Consider the following 19,956-nt stretch of genomic DNA (forward strand, 5'->3'; position numbering starts at 1 on the left):
TCTAGCATTTTCCCCACTACCAATGTCAGGCATTCCTCTAGCCATGTATTCATCTGAAATATCCTTCTATTTCTACTCTGACTAGAGATTACTACCTTTTGATGTCCTATTTTTTAATTTACCTCCTAACTCCCTATATTCAGCCTTTAGGACCTCATCCCGGTTTTTACTTATATCGTTGGTACTTATATGCACCACGACAACTGGCTGTTCACCCTCCCCCTCCAGAATGCCCTGCAGCCGCTCCGAGACATCCTTGACCCTTGCAGCACCTGGAGTCTCGTTTGCGGCTGCAGAAACGCCTATCTGTTCCCCTTACAATAGAATCCCCTATAGTTATAGCTCTCCTGCTCTTTTTCCTCCCGTCCTGTGCAGCAGAACCACCCACGGTGCCAGGAAGTTGGCTGCTACTGCCTTCCCCCGATAAGCCATCTCCCTCAGCAATATCCAAATTGGTATATCTGTTTGAGAGGGGGATGGCCACAGGGGACCACTGCTCTACCTGCCTGCACCTACTACGCTGCCTGGTGGTCACCCATTCCCTTCCTGCCTGTGCAGCCTTTACCTGCGGTGTGACCAACTCCCTAAACGTGCTATCCATGATGTCCTCAGCATTGCGAATGCTCCAGTATGTTTCCACTCGCAGCTGCAGCGCCGCAATGCGGTCTGTCAGTAGCTGTAGCTGGATACACTTCCCGCACACATGGTCATCAGGGATACAGGAAGTGTCCCTGATTTCCCACATTCCAACTCTTTGCTTCCTGTCTGCCAACCAGTTCTCTATCCAAGTCAGCACCTTACCCTCAATCCCATGTGCTTTAACTCTGAAAGTCCAAATACACCACATCCACTGGTTCTCCCTTATCTATTCTACCAGTTACATCCTCAAAAAATTCCAGTAGATTAGTCAAGTATGATTTACCTTTTGTAAATCCACGTTGACTTTGTCCAATCATACCGGCATAGCTTTCTCTGCGAACTAGGCCCCACCCGAAACATTAATCTGTCTTTTCTCTTTTCGATGTTGATGAGTTCCTGAGTATTTTCTGTTTTTATTCACATTTATAGCATTCATAGTTTTTCTTTTAATCTCTGATGGGATGAAAGTCAGATCTCTCTTCTGGATGTAAAGGCTGTATGTGAAATGAGTTTGGGTGGCAGCAAAACCCATTTCCTAGTGTACACAGGCCTGTAGAACAAAATTGCCCACGGTTAGCACCAATTGACTCTAAATTGGCAGTCTCCCTCAGACAGGCTGGAGAAATGGGAAAAAATGTCACAGTTGTACAGTTGGGGTTGAGGGACATTGTTGGGGCAGTGTAATAGGAGCTTTATCTTGCACCTAACTTGTTTTTCCCTTACCTGGAAATATTTGATTCTTTCATTTTTGCTGGTCAAAAAAATGACAGTTCAAGTTGAATCATATCACTGAAATGCAGGAAAGTTGTCGTGATGCTTGACTCTGAAGATAGCGATATGGCTGACTGTTCTGATTATTCTTCCTCCCTGTGATGAAGGTGGTTCCATTTTGTACAAAGGTGGAGTAGCATGTTGGAGTACCACTATAGTCTTCCATGCTATAAGGAGGGCTTATTCAATCCTCTCTTGATAGTATTGGTTGGGTCCGAGAGTATAAAGATACTTCCCCAGCAGAAGAATATACCTTCTAATTGACTTTGGAGTCACATTTTAAAAAGAGAGAAATGTGCTGGTTTCTTCTGACCTCTAATTGAGCCTAGGGAGATATAGTAATTAGACTTTATGGCCGTGAAGAGGGAGGACTCATTAAACAGCGTTGCACTTTAACAGTAGACTAACACATTGGATGTTAAATGGTACAGTGCTTCTGTGCTTATACAACATGTAACATTTGACTTACCATGAGCAATACCGCAGAAGATCAGGTAGTAATACATTAAAAAAGAAAGAATATCACATCTCTCAGAAACCTCTCAAAGCACTTGACTATGCAATGTATTACTTTGAATTGCAATGACTTGTAGAATCTTACTTTGCCTACATAACAATAATGATCAAAACAGTGAATGGTCAGTTAATCTGTGTTTTGTGGTATTTGAGTTTAGAAATATTGGCCTGGAACTGGGAAAACTCCTTGTTCTCTGAATAGTGCCACTGGGTTCTTTAACGTCCACCACAACAGGTTCAAGTTCTAATCTGAAGGATAGCACGTCCAACAATACAGCATTCCCTCAGTACTGCACTGGAGTGTCAACAAAGATTATGTGCTTAGTTCCTGGAATAGGGCTTGACCCCGCAACCTTTTGATTCACAGGTGAGAGTATTACCAACTGAGCCAAGCTCACATGAAGTGAATTATGTCAAAGGAGGGAGGAGTGGTTCAGTTCAAAACTTCCAAATGTTATTCAGGGAAACATCAGGCTAATTATTGAACATAAGAACATAAGAAGTAGGAGCAGGAGTAGGCCATACGGCCCCTCTGGCTTGCTCCGCCATTCAATAGGATCATGGCTGATCCGAACCTAGACTCGCGTCCACTTCCCTGCCCGCTCCCCATAACCCTTAATTCCCTTATCAGCTAGGAAACTGTCTATCTCCGTTTTAAATTTATTTACTGTCGCAGCTTCCACAGCTCTCTGAGGTAGCAAATTTCACAGATTTGCTACCCTCTGAGTGAAGAAGTTTCTCCTCTTCTCAGTTTAGAAACGGCAGCCCCTTATTCTAAGATTATGCCCCCTAGTTCTAGTCTCACCCATCAGTGGAAACATCCTCCCCGCATCCACCCGATCAAGCTCCCTCACAATCTTGCATGTTTCGATAAGATCGCCTCTCATTCTTCTGAACTCCAATGAGTAGAGGCCCAACCTACTCAACCTTTCCTCATAAGTCAACCCCCTCATCTCCGGAATCAACCGAGTGAACCTTCTCTGAACTGCCTCGAGAGCAAGTATATCTTTTCTTAAATATGGAAACCAAAACTATACGCAGTGTTCCAGGTGTGGCCTCACCAGTACCCTGTATAACTGAAGCAAGACTTCCCTGCTTTTATACTCCATCCCCCTTGCAATAAAAGCCAAGATTCCATTGGCCTTCCTGATCACCTGCTGTACCTGCATACTAACCTTCTGTGTTTCATGCACCAGGACCCCCAGATCGCTTTGTACTGTAGCACTTTGCAGTTTCTTTCCATTTAGATAATAACTTGCTCTTTGATTTTTTTCTGCCAAAGTGCACAACCTCACACTTTCCAACATTATATTCCATCTGCCAAATTTCTGCCCACTCACTTAGCCTGTCTATGTCCTTTTGCAGGTTTTTTATGTCCTCCTCACTCACTGCTTTCCCTCCCATCTTTGTATCGTCGGCAAACTTGGATATGTTGCACTCAGTCCCCTCCTTCAAATTGTTAATATAGATTGTAAAGAGTTGGGGTCCCAGCACTGACCCCTGCGGAACACCACTAGTTACTGATTGCCAGTCTGAGAATGAACCATTTATCCCAACTCTCTGTTTTCTGTTAGATAGCCAATCTTCCACCCATGCCAGTATATTGCCCCCAATCCCGTGATTTTTTATCTTGTGCAGTAATCTTTTGTGTGGCACCTTGTCAAATGCCTTTTGGAAGTCCAAATACACCACATCCACTGGTTCCCCATTATCCACCCTGTTTGTTACGTCCTTAAAGAATTCGAGCAAATTTGTCAAGCATGATTTCCCCTTCCTAAAACCATGCTAACTCTGTCCGATTAAATTATGCTTATCCAAATGTCCTGTTGCTGCTTCCTTAATAATGGACTCCAACATTTTACCAACCACAGATGTTAGGCTAACTGGTCTATAGTTTCCAGCCTTTTGTCTACCTCCCTTTTTAAATAAGGGCGTTACATTAGCAGTTTTCCAATCTGCTGGGATCTTTCCTGAATCCAGGGAGTTTTGGAAAATTGCCACCAATGCATCCGCAATCCCTACCGCTACTTCTCTCAAGACCCTAGGATGTAAGCCATCAGGTCCGGGGGATTTATCCGCCTTAAGTCCCATTATCTTACCGAGTACCATCTCCTTAGTGATTTTAATTGTATTTAACTCCTCCCCCCCCCCCCCCCCCCCCATAGCCCCCTGTTTGTCCAGTGTTGGGATATTTTTAGTGTCCTCTACTGTAAAGACTGATGCAAAATATTTGTTCAGCGTATTTGCCATCTCCATGTTCCCCACTACTAATTTCCCGGTCTCGTCCTCTAAGGGACCAACATTCACTTTAAGCCACCCTTTTTCTTTTTATATAACTGTAGAAACTCTTGCTATCTGTTTTTATATTTTTTGCTAGTTTACTTTGATGTATCTTGGTTTTATGCTTTGAAACACATGCCTAGAGGCAGCCTAGGAGTAGATACTTTGCGTAGAACTCTCAAATTTGACTTTGTTTTTGCTCCAAAAGAAGTTTAAAAATATTAACAAATTACAAAATCTCAAATTACTTAATTGTGCTTTGCACTTGTGAAAGTATAGCGCACTGGATTTGTATTGTGTAGCCCGGAGGATGTTGATCCATGGTAATCACTGATTCCAAGTACTGTTTGACTGTATCTCTTCTTCTGAAAAACATTATTTTAACTCCGCTGGATGAAACCATTTGAAGAATATTTGTTCATTTTGCAAAAACATATAAATAATAGTGCAGTGTCTTATTCTTAACACTTGATGTCACTGCAACCAATGTTTAGATTGAAATAGTTGTTGTGGTACCTGATTCTAGCCACCGAGTGGCATTGCAGGAAATCAAGTTGTGTGCGGCAGTTCTTCACAGCACTACCCAGTAGTTGGTACTCTTTTTATGACATTTGATATCCAGTGTAACAAGAATAAGGCATTGTACATATCAGTAATTTGCAAAAAAAAGGAGACATTTTGTGGGTGTAAAGGAGTTTAAAGAAATTGGGTGTTTTAGAAAAAGAACAGGTAGTTTGCTCAACATTGAAAAAACCTAGAGAGATTAGGAAAACAGGAGAATCTCAGCCAATGAAGTGAGGGATGAAAGTTAGTGATTCAGAAAATCTGAGGGATTTTTGTAGTTGTTTGAACCAGCAATTTTCATCCCCCTCCGCTTTCCTGAAACACTGACTTGTGTTAAGATACAATTCCACTGTTGCAAACAGCCATAACTTATCCAAATTTAATATTTTTCATGTATCAACCTAGGGCAGTGAGTGTTGGCAGGCTGTTCAGCTGTTGAGGACATTAACCATGAAAACAGTAACTGAGCAATGGCAGGATTCAAGGCGGAGATAGTTTATGTACAAACCAAGCATATTCCCATAAGGAGGAACATTTGGGGCATCCAAAGCTAGAGCTCCCTGGTTAATATAAAACAGAAAAAGGAGGTTTATGACAAATGTCAGGTACAGAATACAATCGAACACCAGGCAGAATACAGAGTGCCGGGGGAAATTGAAAAAGGATACAAGAAGGGCAAAGAGTATGAGAAAAGATTAGCAGGCACCATAAAAGGGTACCCAAAATCTTTTATAAACATATAAAAAGTACAAGGATAGTTAAAGGAATGGTGGGACCTATTAGAGACAAAAAAGGAAATCTTCTTGTGGAGGCAGAGGGCATGACTGGGTTTGAATGAGTATTTTGCAGCTGTCTTCAAAAACGATGATGATGAAGTTAATGTCACAGTAGAAGACAGGGGAGTAGAGATATTGGATAGGATAAAAATAAATAGAAAGGAGGTGCTAAATAAGTTGGCATCACTCAGTTAACAAGTCACCCACTCCAGATGGGATGCATCCTAGGTTGCTGAGGGAAGCTAAGGTGGAGATCGTAGAAGCTCTGACCACAATATTTCAATCCTCCTTGGATATAGGAGTGGGGCCAGAGGACTGTAGGATTGCAAATATTACACCCTGTTCAAAAAAGGGGAGAGGGATAAACATGGTAATTACAGACCAATCGGTCTAATGTCAGTGGTGGGAAAACTACTAGAGACCATTGTTGAGTTCAAAATTAATTCTCACTTGGAGAAGCATAAGGGAGAGACATTACAAATTTGTTTAAGGCAAATCGTGTCTGACTAACCTGAATGAGTTCTTTGATAAAATAACAGAGAGGATTGATGAAGATAGTGCAATAGATGTGTATATGGACTTTCAAAAGGCATTTGATTAAGTACCTCATAACAGACTTATTTGGAAAATTGAAGCACATGGTATTCGAGATGGTGTTACCTTGGGTTTGTGCAGGAAACTTTGGTTTATCCGGAGGTTAACTGTCCGGAATGCTCGAGCCACCGGCAAAATTCAGGAGTCGGTTCAGTAAGTTTTTTTTCTTTTCGTTGCTTTTTTTTCCACTAGTCAGGCTCTGCAAGGTCTAGCTAAAGCTGTTGCTTAGCTACAGAGACGCTTGCAAGCTACGGCCGACTGTTTAGAAGCTGTTGGGTTTGTTGCTAGATACAGAGCTCAAAAGCTTCCGTATGTTTTAACATTAGCGCTGGTTTGTCCGGCAGTTTTGATGGGACGGCAACAGGTCGGTGCCGGATATCACAAAGTTTCCTGTAATTGGCTAGAGGATATTTAAGATCCCAGAGGGACCTGGTTCCAAATGATTCGATGTTGACCTGTATTGGGGACAGTGATTTAACTTTATTCAGCACAAGCAAGACTTAATACATTACAGTATTCAAGCAGCAGTTTACAGGGAATAATTGAGTCTTGTATTACCCCATTATCCTCTGGGTAGAAGCGCAACTATGAGCAGGCTGCACCCTGTGTCTCTTGTCTCTTTCTCTCTCCGTCTCCCGGGTGTCTCCTTGATTCGTCCTGAAATCTTCTACTGAAATCTTCTACAATTTGTGGCTGTTAAGACCCTCTTCTTATACCCTTGCTCTCATTCAAAACCTATGGAGTCCTCCTGAACCAATCACTGGCTGACACCCAAACCCAAAATCCAATCATAAAGATGCCACGTTCATAGCGCCCTGGTTTACGCAGGCTTTAGTCTTATGACACGCTTACATCTGTTTTTGACCATTAAGACTCATATCTGGGGTAGTTATGGCAATACATAAGGAATATGTTTCCATAGGTTGAGATACGGCCCTTGCTGTTGGCCTTTATTTTTCATAATTCACTGTGGATGTTCTAACATTCCAAAACAGTGGCAACTGCAGCTAACCTTGATTCCCAGGCTAGCTGTACTCTGTCTCATCCTTACTGTTGGCTAATATCCAACTTTTACCCACAACTTCACTATTCGACTATAGCAATCCTCTTTCTCTCCCCAGGTTGTCTGGTTACAGCTTACTCTCAGACTTTTAAGCATAAGATAAAGGGTTATATGTTATATATAATTCAGGTTATCATTGCATACAGTTGATGATTACAGACTTTTATATTTAATTCTTACACACAATTATAAATCTATGACTGATGATTATAAGATACTGATGCTTATAAGATAGTAAAGCAAGTATTCTCATAACCAACTAATCCATGATAATCTTACAAAGAGTAGTGGTGAACAGATGTTTTTCTGACTGGAGAGAAGTACGCAGTGGGGTCCTCCAGGGGTTGGTATTGGGACCATCACTGCTTTTCTTGTATGAAAATGACCTGGATTTGGGTATAGGAGTACAATTTTGCAGTTGGTGGATGATACAAAATTGTCCAGCATAGTAAATAGTGAGCATGATAGTAGCAGATTTCAGGAGGGCATAGTCAGACTGGTGAAATGGGCAGACACATGGCAGATGCAATTTAATGCGGGTATGTGTGAAGGTATGCACTTTGGGAGAAACAACATGGAGAGGCAGTATTAACCTAAATGGTACTATTTTGAGGGGGGTGCAAGAACATGGGGACCTGGGGGTGCATATTCACAAATCTTTGAAGGTGGCAGGGCAAGTAGGTTAAGAAAGCATATGGGATACTTGGCTTTGTAAATAGGGACATTGAATACAAAAACAAGGAAGTCATGCTAAACCTTTACAAATCTATGGTTAGGCCTCAGCTGGAGTATTGTGTACAATTCTGGGCACCACACCTTTAGGAAGGATGTCAAGGCCCTGGAGGGTACAGGATGATACCAGCGATGAGGGTCTTCAGTTATGTGGAGAGATTGGAGAACCTGGGATTGTTCTCTTTGGAGCAGAGAAGGTTAAGGGGAGACCTAAATAGAGGTATTCAAAATTATGAGGGGTTTTGATAGAGTAAGTAAAGTAGGGAGAAACTGTTTCCTCTGGCAAGTGGGCTGGTAACCAGAGGTCATAGATTTAAAATAATTGGCAAAAGAGCTAGAGGGGAGATGAGAAATTATTTTACATGGAGGGTTGTTAAGATCTGGAACGCACTACCTGAAAGGGTGGTGGAATCAGATTCCATAGGAACTTTTAAAAGGCAATTGGACATGTACTTGAAGAGGATTGATTTGTAGGGTTATGGGGAAAAGGCTGGGGTGTGGGACTAAATTGGACAGCTCTTTCAAAGAGCCAACACAGGCACGATGGGCCAAATGGCCTCCTTCTGTGCTGTAAGATTCTATGATCACAGTCGAGCCCAGCATGAACCATTGGATGACGATCAAGAATATGAACTCTTCTGAAATTCTGTCCCCTCTCGCCCCTTTAGACCAAACACATGGCAGAGTTGTTAGTCTAGTTTACACGAGTCACACGGAGTCGCACTTCGAATCAACATCAAGCATTCCCAAGGTTAGATAAAAGCATGGGTTTAATGTAGAATGAAGTTCCCTTTATATTGTTACATTAAGCATTTCCAAGTCCGGTACAGCACAGACTAAAAATATAGCTTAACCTCACTTGGAAAAAAAAGCACTATTTCCAATACTAGCCATCCTTGTGGCTTTTTGGAATGCAATTGCCATTTTGTTTTAAATTGTGGATTTTTCTGCCATGGAGTTGAGACCACCTCCAAATCATTGATTCATCCCACAGTAACATTAACTGGCTAACACTCTGGGCTTGCACAAGAAGGATGGTTACTTGGGTTGATCAGTTGGTCTTTGGGAATGTACCACAGCATAAATCAGCATCTTCAGAAGAGGAGTAACTTGGGAACATAGGAACAGAAGTAGACCATTCAGCCCCTTAAGGCTGATCCGTCATTCAATTAGATCATGGCTGATCTGTATAACACAACAGCCTGGCAAATGCAGTGATTAAAATTACCGCTTAACAATATGGACAAATGAAAAAGAACAGGAAAAGAGTAGCTGGTCCGTGAAGCCTGTTCCAGCCCAACATGCTGCAATCTACACGCTCCATAAACCACCCTGACCCTGCAATCACACAGTCTCCTAGGAAAGGCAAAAAAATCTTTGGTCAATTTAAGAAAGAACTGGAAAATTCCTCTCTCACCTCCGAATGCAAGCAACAAGCTCCAGGAGACCACAGTGTCTGATACCAGTAGACCCTGTTAACCCACCTACCTTCTATAACTCGAGATGTCTTTAATTCGCAGGATCTTGTCAAGCTCCCTTTTGAAGGCCTGCAGCAAATCTGCAGTCACTGCATGAGCTGGGAACCAATCCCAGAGGTGGCAACACTCTGAAAAGAAGTATTTCCTAGTACCTAATCTGACTTTGTTTTCGCAACTTTTACTGATACACCCTAGTGGTGCCCTGTTTATTTAGTTCAAATAACCTATCCACTTAGACAGAATCTAATCCCGTCATTATTTTAAAAACCACAATCATAGCTCCTTTGTGCCTATGCTTTTTCAGGGTAAAAAGCCCCAGTTCGCCAAGCCTGTCCTGATAAATAAATGCCCTTGAACTAGAAATCAGGTGGCCTTTCTCTGAACCTTTTCCAGGGCTTGTATCTCCTATAATGTGAAGATGTCCAAACTGAACACCGTATTTTAGATAAGTGTACTTCTAGTTTTATATTTAATTGTCCTAACTATACATCCTATTTGTTTTGCAACAGCCTCGTAATACCAAGTCTCAACCTTCAATTTGTCATGAATTAGAACACCCAGGACATCCTCCTGTTCGGCAACATTGAGTCCACAGCCCTGCTTGGTGTATCCATGACTCAAATTGCCCCTATCCACATGCAGCACGCTGCCCTTGTCTGTATTGAAAAATATGTGAAAAGGGCCCATTTCCCCAATGTGTCTGAATCCACCTGCAGATTATTTTTTAATCTCTGGTATTAACTCCACACAGCTTTGTGTCATCCACTTTGGACCATTCTACCAGTGCCTTCATGCAGATCATTAACAACAATAGAAGGCAGGACTTGTGCACAGGGAGTTACAAGATTTGAATACAATAAGAAGCTGATCAGGAGATCCACATTTCAGTGTCACTGAGTTGAGCACAATTTAAAAAAATGAACCAATTAATTTATTTTTTGTAATATATTGGCTATGAATAATAATTCAGATATTAAGGAATTAATTTCGCATTCATTTGACTTTTTTTAAAGAAGAGAAACTTGCATTAAATATAATTCCTCAGCATCTCTCCAATCCAGATGAAGACATTTCAGAGGTGTGAACAAGGAGTTCAACGGTCAGATTAGTATCTGCAAATAGAATTCGACATTGTGTTGTTTCACTTTCTGGTAGCACCAAAATGATTTCTGCTTACAATGAATGCTTTGTACTGTTGTTTGTTTTTAAAAAAATAAAGAGCAGATTAAAGAAGGCCCCTATATTAACAGATATAGGCCTAGAAATTCAGTATTGCCACGTTTGGGGCGCTGCAGCCGGGCGATCGCTAAATTTAGCGACCGGTGCAACTTAGCGCCACCTTCGCCGAAATTGAGTTGCATCGCCCCAAGAGGTTGCTGCTGCGCTAAAGCAGGCGGTGCACGACTATCATAAGGCGCTAAGCCGGCGAGCCGGGGTGCTACCACCGAGGGCGGGCAGGCGCAGCGCAGGTGCGGCGAGTTGCTGATTGAAGGCAGACACGCTGGCGCCGGTCAGCTCTTAAAGGGGGAGGGTCGATTTGTTTTGCTGCGACACCCTGCACACTGCAGCCTTGAATCAAGGCCTGAACATAGCTGCTTCACCAGTTCAACGCCCAGGACTATGGAGAAGGCTAGGGAGCGAGCGCAGCGCTTCAGCGAGGATGCCCTGAAGCTACTGGTTGGCGCAGTGGAGCGCAGGCGACCTGTCCTCTTCCCTGGTAATGGCAGGAGGCCGCTGCCCAGCGAGTATAGAAAAGCCTGGAGGGAAGTGGCAAACAGGGTGACCTCCAACAGCATGGTTGCCAGGACTCCTGTGCAATGCAGAAAAAAGTTCAACAACCTCACTCGGGTTGTCAGGGTGAGTACCCTTTCCAGTATCTTCTTCATCCCTGCATATGCACCTCATTTTATGGCCAAAGGGACCTGAAAGCCCCAATGCCCAGCCCTTGTCCAACAGCTATGGGACTCTCATGAAAATCACTTGCACATTCAGCACTTTACACACTGTCAGGGCTATTCCACCATGGGAGGCAGTGCAGGCAAGATGAGGGCTTGACACTGTCAGGGCTATTCCACCATGGGAGGCAATGCAGGCAAGATCAGGGCTTGACACTGTACTTAGAGTCCGTCCTTTCTCTTGCAGGGCAAGCTGCCCACAATAGCAGGCGGACCGGGGGAGGCTGTCCTGACCTTAAAGAGCTCAGCGACCTGGAGCAGCGAGTGGAGCAGATTATGGGAGGCCGGCTGATTGGCCCCGTCGCCACTGGAGATGCCGACCCCGTTCTGGACAGCAATGGTAAGGTCATCACCTTTTTGACCTCTCTCTTTCCACTTGTGCCTCACACCAGCCTCCTTTGCCACTATCGAACCAATGCAGTGCATAGCAGCACTCGTGCCTCCCTCGCTGCCGCCCTGTCCTCACTCTAAAGCAACTCTTGTGCCTCCCTGCTTTCAGATGCTGATTCGCCAGGTGAGGTGGCGGGCTCTCAAGCTGGCACTGTGTCTGATTCAGAATTCGAGGAAGAGGAAGCCGGCCCATCAGTGCCACCCTCAGCCGACGCAGCCCATGGCCATGATGGGGACACGTCTTCCCTGGAGGGGAGCAGGGGGGAAGGGTCTGATGAGGGTGAAGCCCCAGGGCCCAGCGGGCTGCAGCAACGCAGGAGGGGTGGGGAAGCTCGGCGGCCTTCTCCCCGGAGGGTGAGTGCGGCTTCCAGTCCTGCTACGGTGAGCGCAGAGGAGGTGCGGCTCCTTGGTGAAATGGGCGCCCAGGCTGAGCACAGGCACACTGAGCTCATGGCTGCAGTGGCAAGGATGCCTGACTCCATAGTCACTGGCAAGGAGGGTTCAGGAATTCGGGGCAGCACAGGCGGCTTCCAGCAAAGTGCTCAGTCATGCCGTGCATTTACTGGCTGGTGTGATGCAGACACAGACCAGGACCACACGGGCACTAACTGCTGCCACCCTCGCTGGATCGGCAAGGCATCGACGGGGCCCTCGCCGCGCCGCAGCAGCCCAGCAGTCTGTGCTTCAGCAGATTGCTGCGCATGCTTCAGTGCTGGCCTGTGCGAGTGCCAGTGTCTCGGCCGACCAGGGAGTGCCTGTGCTCTCAGGTTGGCAGCATTCCTGCAGCCAACCCTGTCACTCCTCCACTGCAGCTGCCACCACCCGTAGGACAGACTGCTGCCGCCCAAGCAGAGTTGGAGCAGTCAGAAGCTGGGCCCTCCAGGCCCAGAGCTGGCCCAGAGCTGGTCCAGGCCGTCCCCCAAGGGCATCTGCTGTCTCACCATCTGACCCTCAGCAGCCTTCCCCCAGCCTTGCTGCAGCCACTGGGGTCCCATTGAGGAGGAGCTGCAGGGCAGGAAGGGGCCAATCGCGGAAGCGAGGCGGATCACCCTTGCAGGTGAAAAAGTAGAAGGTGTGGCAAAATGTTTTTTATATATGAAGGCCGAGAACGTTGTGTTTGTTTTTTATATGAAGGCCGAGAATCATGGTCATTTTTGTTTAACTTTTTTTCATTTTCTCAAGGTTGTGAGAGCCAGTTATGTGTCTGACTTTTTTGGGGGGTTTCTCTGAATTTGTTTGTCATGCGGGAAGGGCACAGTTTGTAAAATAAAAAAATTTCTTTATTCAGATTGTTCATGTTTGCAGTTTGAACTATTTGTTGCCTTGACCGGCTGAGGGTTTGTGGAGCGGCTCCATTCATGTTCTTTCATTGGCACAAGCCATTCCCTGAGAGGGGGCCTAGAACCGAGTTGCAATAATCCGCCGACGGACGGCCCTTGCACTTTGTGCCTCCCTCCTGTCTTGGTGCTCCTCCTCCTCCTCCTCCTCTGGTGGTTCTCCAATGTCTGCTGGCAGTGGCTGAGTCCTGAGGATAGCCAGGTTGTGCAGCATGCAGCACACTACAACGAAATGGGAGACTCGCTCAGGCGAGTACTATAGTGCTCCTCCGGAACGGTCCAGACAGCGGAACCGTTGCTTGAGCACGCCGATTGTGTGCTCAATGATGTTCCTGGTAGCTTGATGGCTGTCATTGTATCGTTCTTCAGCAGGGGTGCTGAGCGCACGGAGCGGGGTCATCAGCCAGGTGCACAAAGGATAGCCCTTGTCCCCGAGAAGCCAGCCTCCTGGGTGAGCCGGGGCTTTGAAAATGTCTGGCGCTGGATGTAGGCATCGTGGCTGCTGCCTGGAAAGCGGGCATTGACATCTAGTATGAGCTGCCTGTGGTCACACACCAACTGGACGTTGAGCGAATGGTAGCCCTTCCGGTTGCGGTAATCCTCGGCATTCTGTAGAGGTGCCCGCAAAGCCACATGCGTGCAGTCAATGGCGCCCTGGACCATGGGGAAGCCCGCTATTCTTGCAAATCCCATTGCATGCTCTTGCTGCTTGTCCAGGGTCATGGGGAAGGAGATGTACTGACGTCTCCTTCTGAAGAGGGCATTCGTCACCTGGCGGATGCAGCAATGTACCGCGAACTGGGAGATAGTGGCAATGTCCCCAGTAGCGGATTGGAAGGAGCCGGTGGCATAGAAGTTGAGAGCCACCGTCACCTTCACTGCCACTGACAGAGACGTCCTGCTCCTCAGCTCTGGCTGCAGAGCTCTCTGAAGCAGGTGGCAGATCTCTGTGACCACCTCCCTTCTGAATCGCAGCCTCCGAACACACTGCTCCTCAGACATGTTCAGATATGAGAACTGCTGGCGGTATACCCTGGGTGGGTAAGGCCTCCTGTGCCGACGCCTGTTGGCCCTTCTCCGTCTGGCCATGACTGGCACTCTCTCTCGGCGTCTCTGAGCCCTTTGGGTGGTGGAGTTGGAGGCGGGGTTCCCTCTGCAGACTTTGCTGAAATGTCCTTTCTTCCCGCATTTAGAACAGGTGGTGCCCTTCGCTGGGCACAGATGCCTGGAGTGTTTGTCCTGGCCGCAGAAGTAGCATTTCGGGCCTCGATGCATCGCAGCAGTAGTGGGGCTCCTGGGTGGAGGCTGGGCTGGCCTGAGACCTGGGAGGTGAAGATGGCTTCCAAGATGGCGGCCCCCACGGCGCGCACGAGGCGGAGTGGGCCGTGTGGCCTGGGGAAACAGGATTCAGAGTTCTTCTGGGCCATATCCAGCGATCGCGCTATATCTATAGCCTGTTTTAAGTCCAGTCCCTCCTTTTCAAACAGTTTCTGCCGAATGTAATTTGAACTGAGGCCTGCAATAAGGGAGTCTCGAATCAGCTCCTCCGTGTACGCGATGGCAGACACGGCCTTACAGTTACAGTCTCTGCCCAGTACTTTTAGGCTTAGTATAAAGTCCTCTAGTGACTCACCATGCCGCTGCGTGCGAGTAGTCAGAAGATGCCTGGCGTACACCTTGTTTATTGGCCACATGTAGTGGGCCTTCAGAATGGTGCAGGCATCCCCGTAGCTGGTGGCATCTTGGATGAGAGGGGAGACCCGATGGCTCACCCAGTTTCGCAGGATTCCCAGTTTCATGTCTCCGGTAGCGGTTGCGGCTGCTATGGTGGTGGATGAGTTTGCAATGAAAAATTCGAAGCATTGGAACCAGTGTCCGAACTGTGTGGCTGCGTCTGAGGTATGGGGGTCCAGATCCAAGTGCTCTGGTTTCAGGAGTCGATCCATCTTGGTGTTTTAGTGATTAAAATTGATATGCCATCAATGACTCAAAGACAAGGATTCAACTGAAGGCTTTTAATCACTAAGAACATTGCAGCATTACAGGTCTTCCCACATCGGGTTTGTCTGGTAGGAATGACTCATACAGCTTTTGAGACCTTTATATGGCAAAAGACAGGGGCTTAGCCAATACACACAATAGGAACAAAAGGGGGCGGTTCACACAATACAAGCAGGTAAAACACATGGGCTGATGAAGGCATATATTTCATCACAATACCCTGGGTGGGTAAGGCCTCCTGTGCCGACGCCTGTTGGCCCTTCTCCGTCTGGCCATGACTGGCACTCTCTCGGCGTCTCTGAGCCCTTTGAATGCAATGCAGAAAGCCAACGTTTCCACCCATTGCAGCCCCCATTATATGTGGCAACTCAAGGCTATGGCACTGAAAGTTAAATCCAACTGCAAAGCTCTGGCCTGAAGCCAGAAGTACCTGTGCGAGCACTGAGTCGAAGCAGAAAGCTCTCTCCCTTTGTCTCTCTCCAAATATCTCTCTCTCACACAGAAGGAGTAGGACAAAATGGCTGCCACAAAGAATGGAGGAAGAGTCCCCTTTAAATAGCGCCCCCCGCAGCGACTGGGAACCGTTTCACTCAACCAGTCGCTGGGGGCGCCAGGCGCACAGAATGGGGGCGCCACTGAAGTTCCGGTTCAGGGCGCATCAAGGGCGTTGCACCATGAAATGACGTCAGGATCTGCGCGTGCAGCTGAGCGGGCGCTACGGTTTTGCGCCACCGCTAAATCTTGACTGAAGTTCGCGAGAGGCGCAGATCGCGCCGCGCCCGGGCGCTAGCTGCTTTACGCCCCACTTCTCCTAAGGCGCTAGCGACTGAATTTCTAGGCCATAATCTCTCCCTTCCCCTCACCTCATTGAGAGATTGAGTGCGACATTATTGGAGGTGCCATTTTTCAGGTAGATTTTAAGCTGAAGCCCCATCTGCCAAAAACAAATGAACTGGTCATATATATCATTATGTGGGACCTTGCTATGCGCAAATTGGCTGGCGTGTTTCCCTAAAGTACAGCAGTGACTACTCTTCAAAAGTAATTCTTTGGCCGTGAAGCACTTTGCGATGTCCTGAGCACACACAAGGTGCTGAACAAATGCAAGATTTTTCTTTCTGTTGTTAGTATGTTTTAATAGTTCACTGTATTACGGGGGATGGAAAGTCTCAAACACTTTATTTTAAAGTGTGCACCCAATGTTTGCCTATTAAAAAAACTATATAATAAACAGTTTTTTTAAGTCAAATTTCTGCCTAAACAAGGGAGGGGAAAAACTTGCTCGCCTGCGAGTTGCTTCAGTGGTGCCAGTGATGGACAGCAGTCATCTATTCCGAAAGCAGGTCCATTAATTTCAATGGGGCCTGCAACAGTACACTTATTCCAGAGACAAATGAAAAAGGACAGGAAAAGAATAGCTGGTCTGTGAAGCCTGTTCCAGCCTAACATGGCACAATCTACACGCTCCATAAGCCACCTTGACCCTGCCATCACACAGTCTCCTAGGAAAGACAAAAAAAATTTCGGCCAATTTAAGAAAGAACTGGAAAATTCCTCTCTAACCTCCGAATGCAAGCAACAAGCTCCAGGAGACCACAGTGACTGATACCAGTAGATACAAGAGCAGGCCAGAGGCTGGGAATTCTGCGGCGAGTGTCTCGCCTCCTGACTCCCCAAAGCCTTTCCACCATCTACAAGGCACAAGTCAGGAGTGTGATGGAATACTCTCCACTTGCCTGGATGAGTGCAGCTCCAACAACACTCAAGAAGCTCGACACCATTCAGGATAAAGCAGCCCGCTTGATTGGCACTCCATCCACCACCTTCAACATTCACTCCCTCCACCACCGGCGCACTGTGGCTGCAGTGTGTACCATCTACAAGATGCACTGCAGCAACTCGCCAAAGCTCCTTCAACAGCACCTTCCAAACCCGCGACCTCTACCACTTAGAAGGACAAGGGCAGCAGACGCATGGGAACATTACCACCTACAAGTTCCCCTCCAAGCCACACACCATCCTGACTTGGACCTGTATCGCCGTCCCTTCACTGTCGCTGGGCCAAAATCCTGGAACTCCCTAACAGCATTGTGGGTGTACCTACACCATATGGACTGCAGCGGTTCAAGAAGGTGGCTCACCACCATCTTCTCAAGGGCAATTAGGGATGGGCACTAAATGCAGGCCTAGCCAGCGACGCCCACATCCCATCAATGAATAAAAAAAACCCTGTTAACCCACCTACCTTCTATAACTCGAGATGTCTTCAATTTGCAGGATCTTGTCAAGCTCCCTTTTGAAGGCCTGCAGCAAATCTGCAGTCATTGCATGAGCTGGGAACCAATCCCAGAGGTGGCAACTCTGTGAAAAGAAGTACTTCCTAGTGCAGGAAACTTTGTGCTGTCTGGCACCGACGGGACCGAGCTGTTGCCGTTCCGTCAAAATTGCCGGACACACCAGCGTTAATGTTGAAGCATACGGAGCTTTTCATCTCCGTACCTGACAACAAACACTGTTGCTTAGCAACAGCTTCTAAACAGTCAGCCCGTACCTTGGAAGCGTCTCTGTAGCTTAGCAACAGCTTCAGAGAGACTTTCCAGAGCCTGACTGTTGAAAAAAAGCCACGAGAAGGAAAAAAAAGCCACGAGAAGGAAAAAAAAGCCACGAGAAAGAAAAAAAACCTAACAAAACGGCTCCTGATTTTTGCCGGTGGCTCGATCTTGCTGGACACTTAGCCTCCGGATAACACAAAGTTTCCTGTATCTAATCTGACTCTGTTTTTGCAACTTTTACTGATACACCCTAGTAATTCTTTGGCCATGAAGGAGGAGAGCACTATTCATAGAATGTGCAACAGAATCCAGCGGCTAGGGTGTTTTCCAGGAGTTGGGTGGGTGCTGATCGACTCCTAGGTAAATCTGAATTTGTAGCCTCTGACTGAAGACTGTAGCTTCTCCAGGATGCTGCACGTCAAAGGAGCGGTTTGGGCCTTGTACTACAGGGAGGCGGCCATTTGTGAAGCCATACCTCTGGATGAATCAAAGCCTTCAGGACAGGAAATGTATGAGGAAGGAACCAGAGAGAGAATTTGATGGCAGAGGCAGGGAAGTAGGGTGTCTTGGTGTGCCCAGATGATGTCAGTTTTGCTCTATGTAATATGCTACAAACATCTATGTTCAGAGATTTTCTTTTCATGTTTTGCTGACCAAGTAGTTTTCAGTCAGTTGTAGATAAATCATAAGAAAACATGGAATGAGAGAATGCGCTTTGGCACATTAACCTCACTCCTTTCACAGACCAGGTACGAGCCTCTATCTGACCCATTTAGTCTATTGAAGGAAAGTTCTGCATAAATACTCCCTGATCCCCAAAGATAATCAAGCAAATCTCCAAAATGTTCATCTATCCTCATTCTTCACTGTTCAACCTTGCTTGCTCTCCTCCACAGACAGAACAAAATGCCTTTTCTGTGGCTGTCAGTTTATTATAACAACGCTTCAGGGACTGATTTTGTTTTTGCTGTTTGCATTTTCCAGGAATGGATGAGAGTGCATCAGGCTGCACAGATGCAGCTGCGAGCACTGAAATGGTTTCGTGTAACGTGAATCAATTCCGTAAGGACTTCATCACTAGGATCTGGCTAACGTATCGCCGTGAGTTCCCACAGTTAAAAGGGTGTACACTTACGACAGACTGCGGCTGGGGCTGCACGCTGAGGTCCGGTCAAATGTTGCTAGCCCAAAGCCTTCTGCTCCATATTCTTGGTCGAGGTTAGTTTGTTTTGTTCTGATGCAAACCTGTAGTAGACATGTGTTAAAATGCTCAGTGGCTCAATGCAGTGAACCCTACACGTCAGAAAGAACTCTGGCTTGATCGCTGTTTGTGCTGTGTTAGCTGATCTGAGCTGGAGTGGTGATGGGGTTACAACAAATGGCTATGGAAAGGAAGAATCAATTGCTAATCACTATTTGGTGACCCCCCAACTGGAAGTGCATGCGCATGGGACACCAGGTAAAGACAGAATGAGGCTCTGCTGTGAAGAATGGCCAATTGGGTGATGTACCACAAAGAACCAGGCATTTGTGAAACTATACCCCAGGAAGAATCATAAGAACATAAGAAATAGGAGCAGGAGTAGGCCATTCGGCCCCTTGAGCCTGCCCCGCCATTCAATAAGATTATGGCTGATTTGATCTTTGCCTCAACGCCACTTTCCCGCCCGCTCCCCATAACCCTTGACTTCCCTGTAGCTCAAGTATATGTCAATCTCCGCCTTGAATATATTCAATGACTCCGCCTCCACAGCTCTCTGGGGTAGAGAATTCCAAAGATTCACGACCCTGAGAGAAGAAATTCCTCCTCATCTCCGTTTTAAATGGGTGACCCCTTATCCTGAAACTGTGCCCCCTAGTTCTAGATTCCCACATAAGGGGAAACATCCTCCCTGCATCTACCCTGTCAAGCCCCCTCAGAATCTTATGTTTCAATAAGATCACACCTCATTCTTCTAAACTCCAATGAGTATAGGCCTGACCTGCTCAACCTTTCCTCATAAGACAACCCCTTCATCTCAGGAATTAACTTAGTGAACCTTCTCTGAACTGCCTCCAATGCAAGTATATCCCTCTTTAAATAAGGAAACCAAAACTGCACGCAGTACTCCAGGTGTGGTCTCGCCAGTGCCCTGTATAGTTGTAGCAAAACTTCCCTACTTTTATACTCCATCCCCCTTGCAATAAAGGCCAACATTCCATTTGCCTTCCTAATTACTTGCTGTACCTGCATGCTAACTTTTTGTGTTTCATGTACGAGGACCCCCAGATCTCTCTGTACTGCAGCATTATGTAGTTCTCTCCATTT

At 46.4% G+C, this 19,956-nt stretch overlaps 1 protein-coding gene across 3 annotated transcripts in view; it reads left to right on the top strand.

The window, feature by feature from the left end:
• atg4c (autophagy related 4C, cysteine peptidase) overlaps window positions 1-19,956 on the top strand; it is an 83,295-nt gene that overhangs the window by 17,376 nt on the left and 45,963 nt on the right. For all 3 annotated transcript variants that reach the window (XM_085982682.1, XM_085982683.1, XM_085982681.1), the window contains exon 5: window positions 18,633-18,866. In XM_085982682.1, the coding sequence (XP_085838808.1) occupies window positions 18,633-18,866 (234 nt within the window). The remainder of the gene's footprint in view (window positions 1-18,632; window positions 18,867-19,956) is intronic.

The sequence above is a fragment of the Somniosus microcephalus genome, chromosome 3 (assembly GCF_052327205.1).
Source record: "Somniosus microcephalus isolate GS21.2 chromosome 3, FLI_Smic_1.0, whole genome shotgun sequence".
In the NCBI taxonomy this organism is placed as follows: Eukaryota; Metazoa; Chordata; class Chondrichthyes; order Squaliformes; family Somniosidae; genus Somniosus; species Somniosus microcephalus.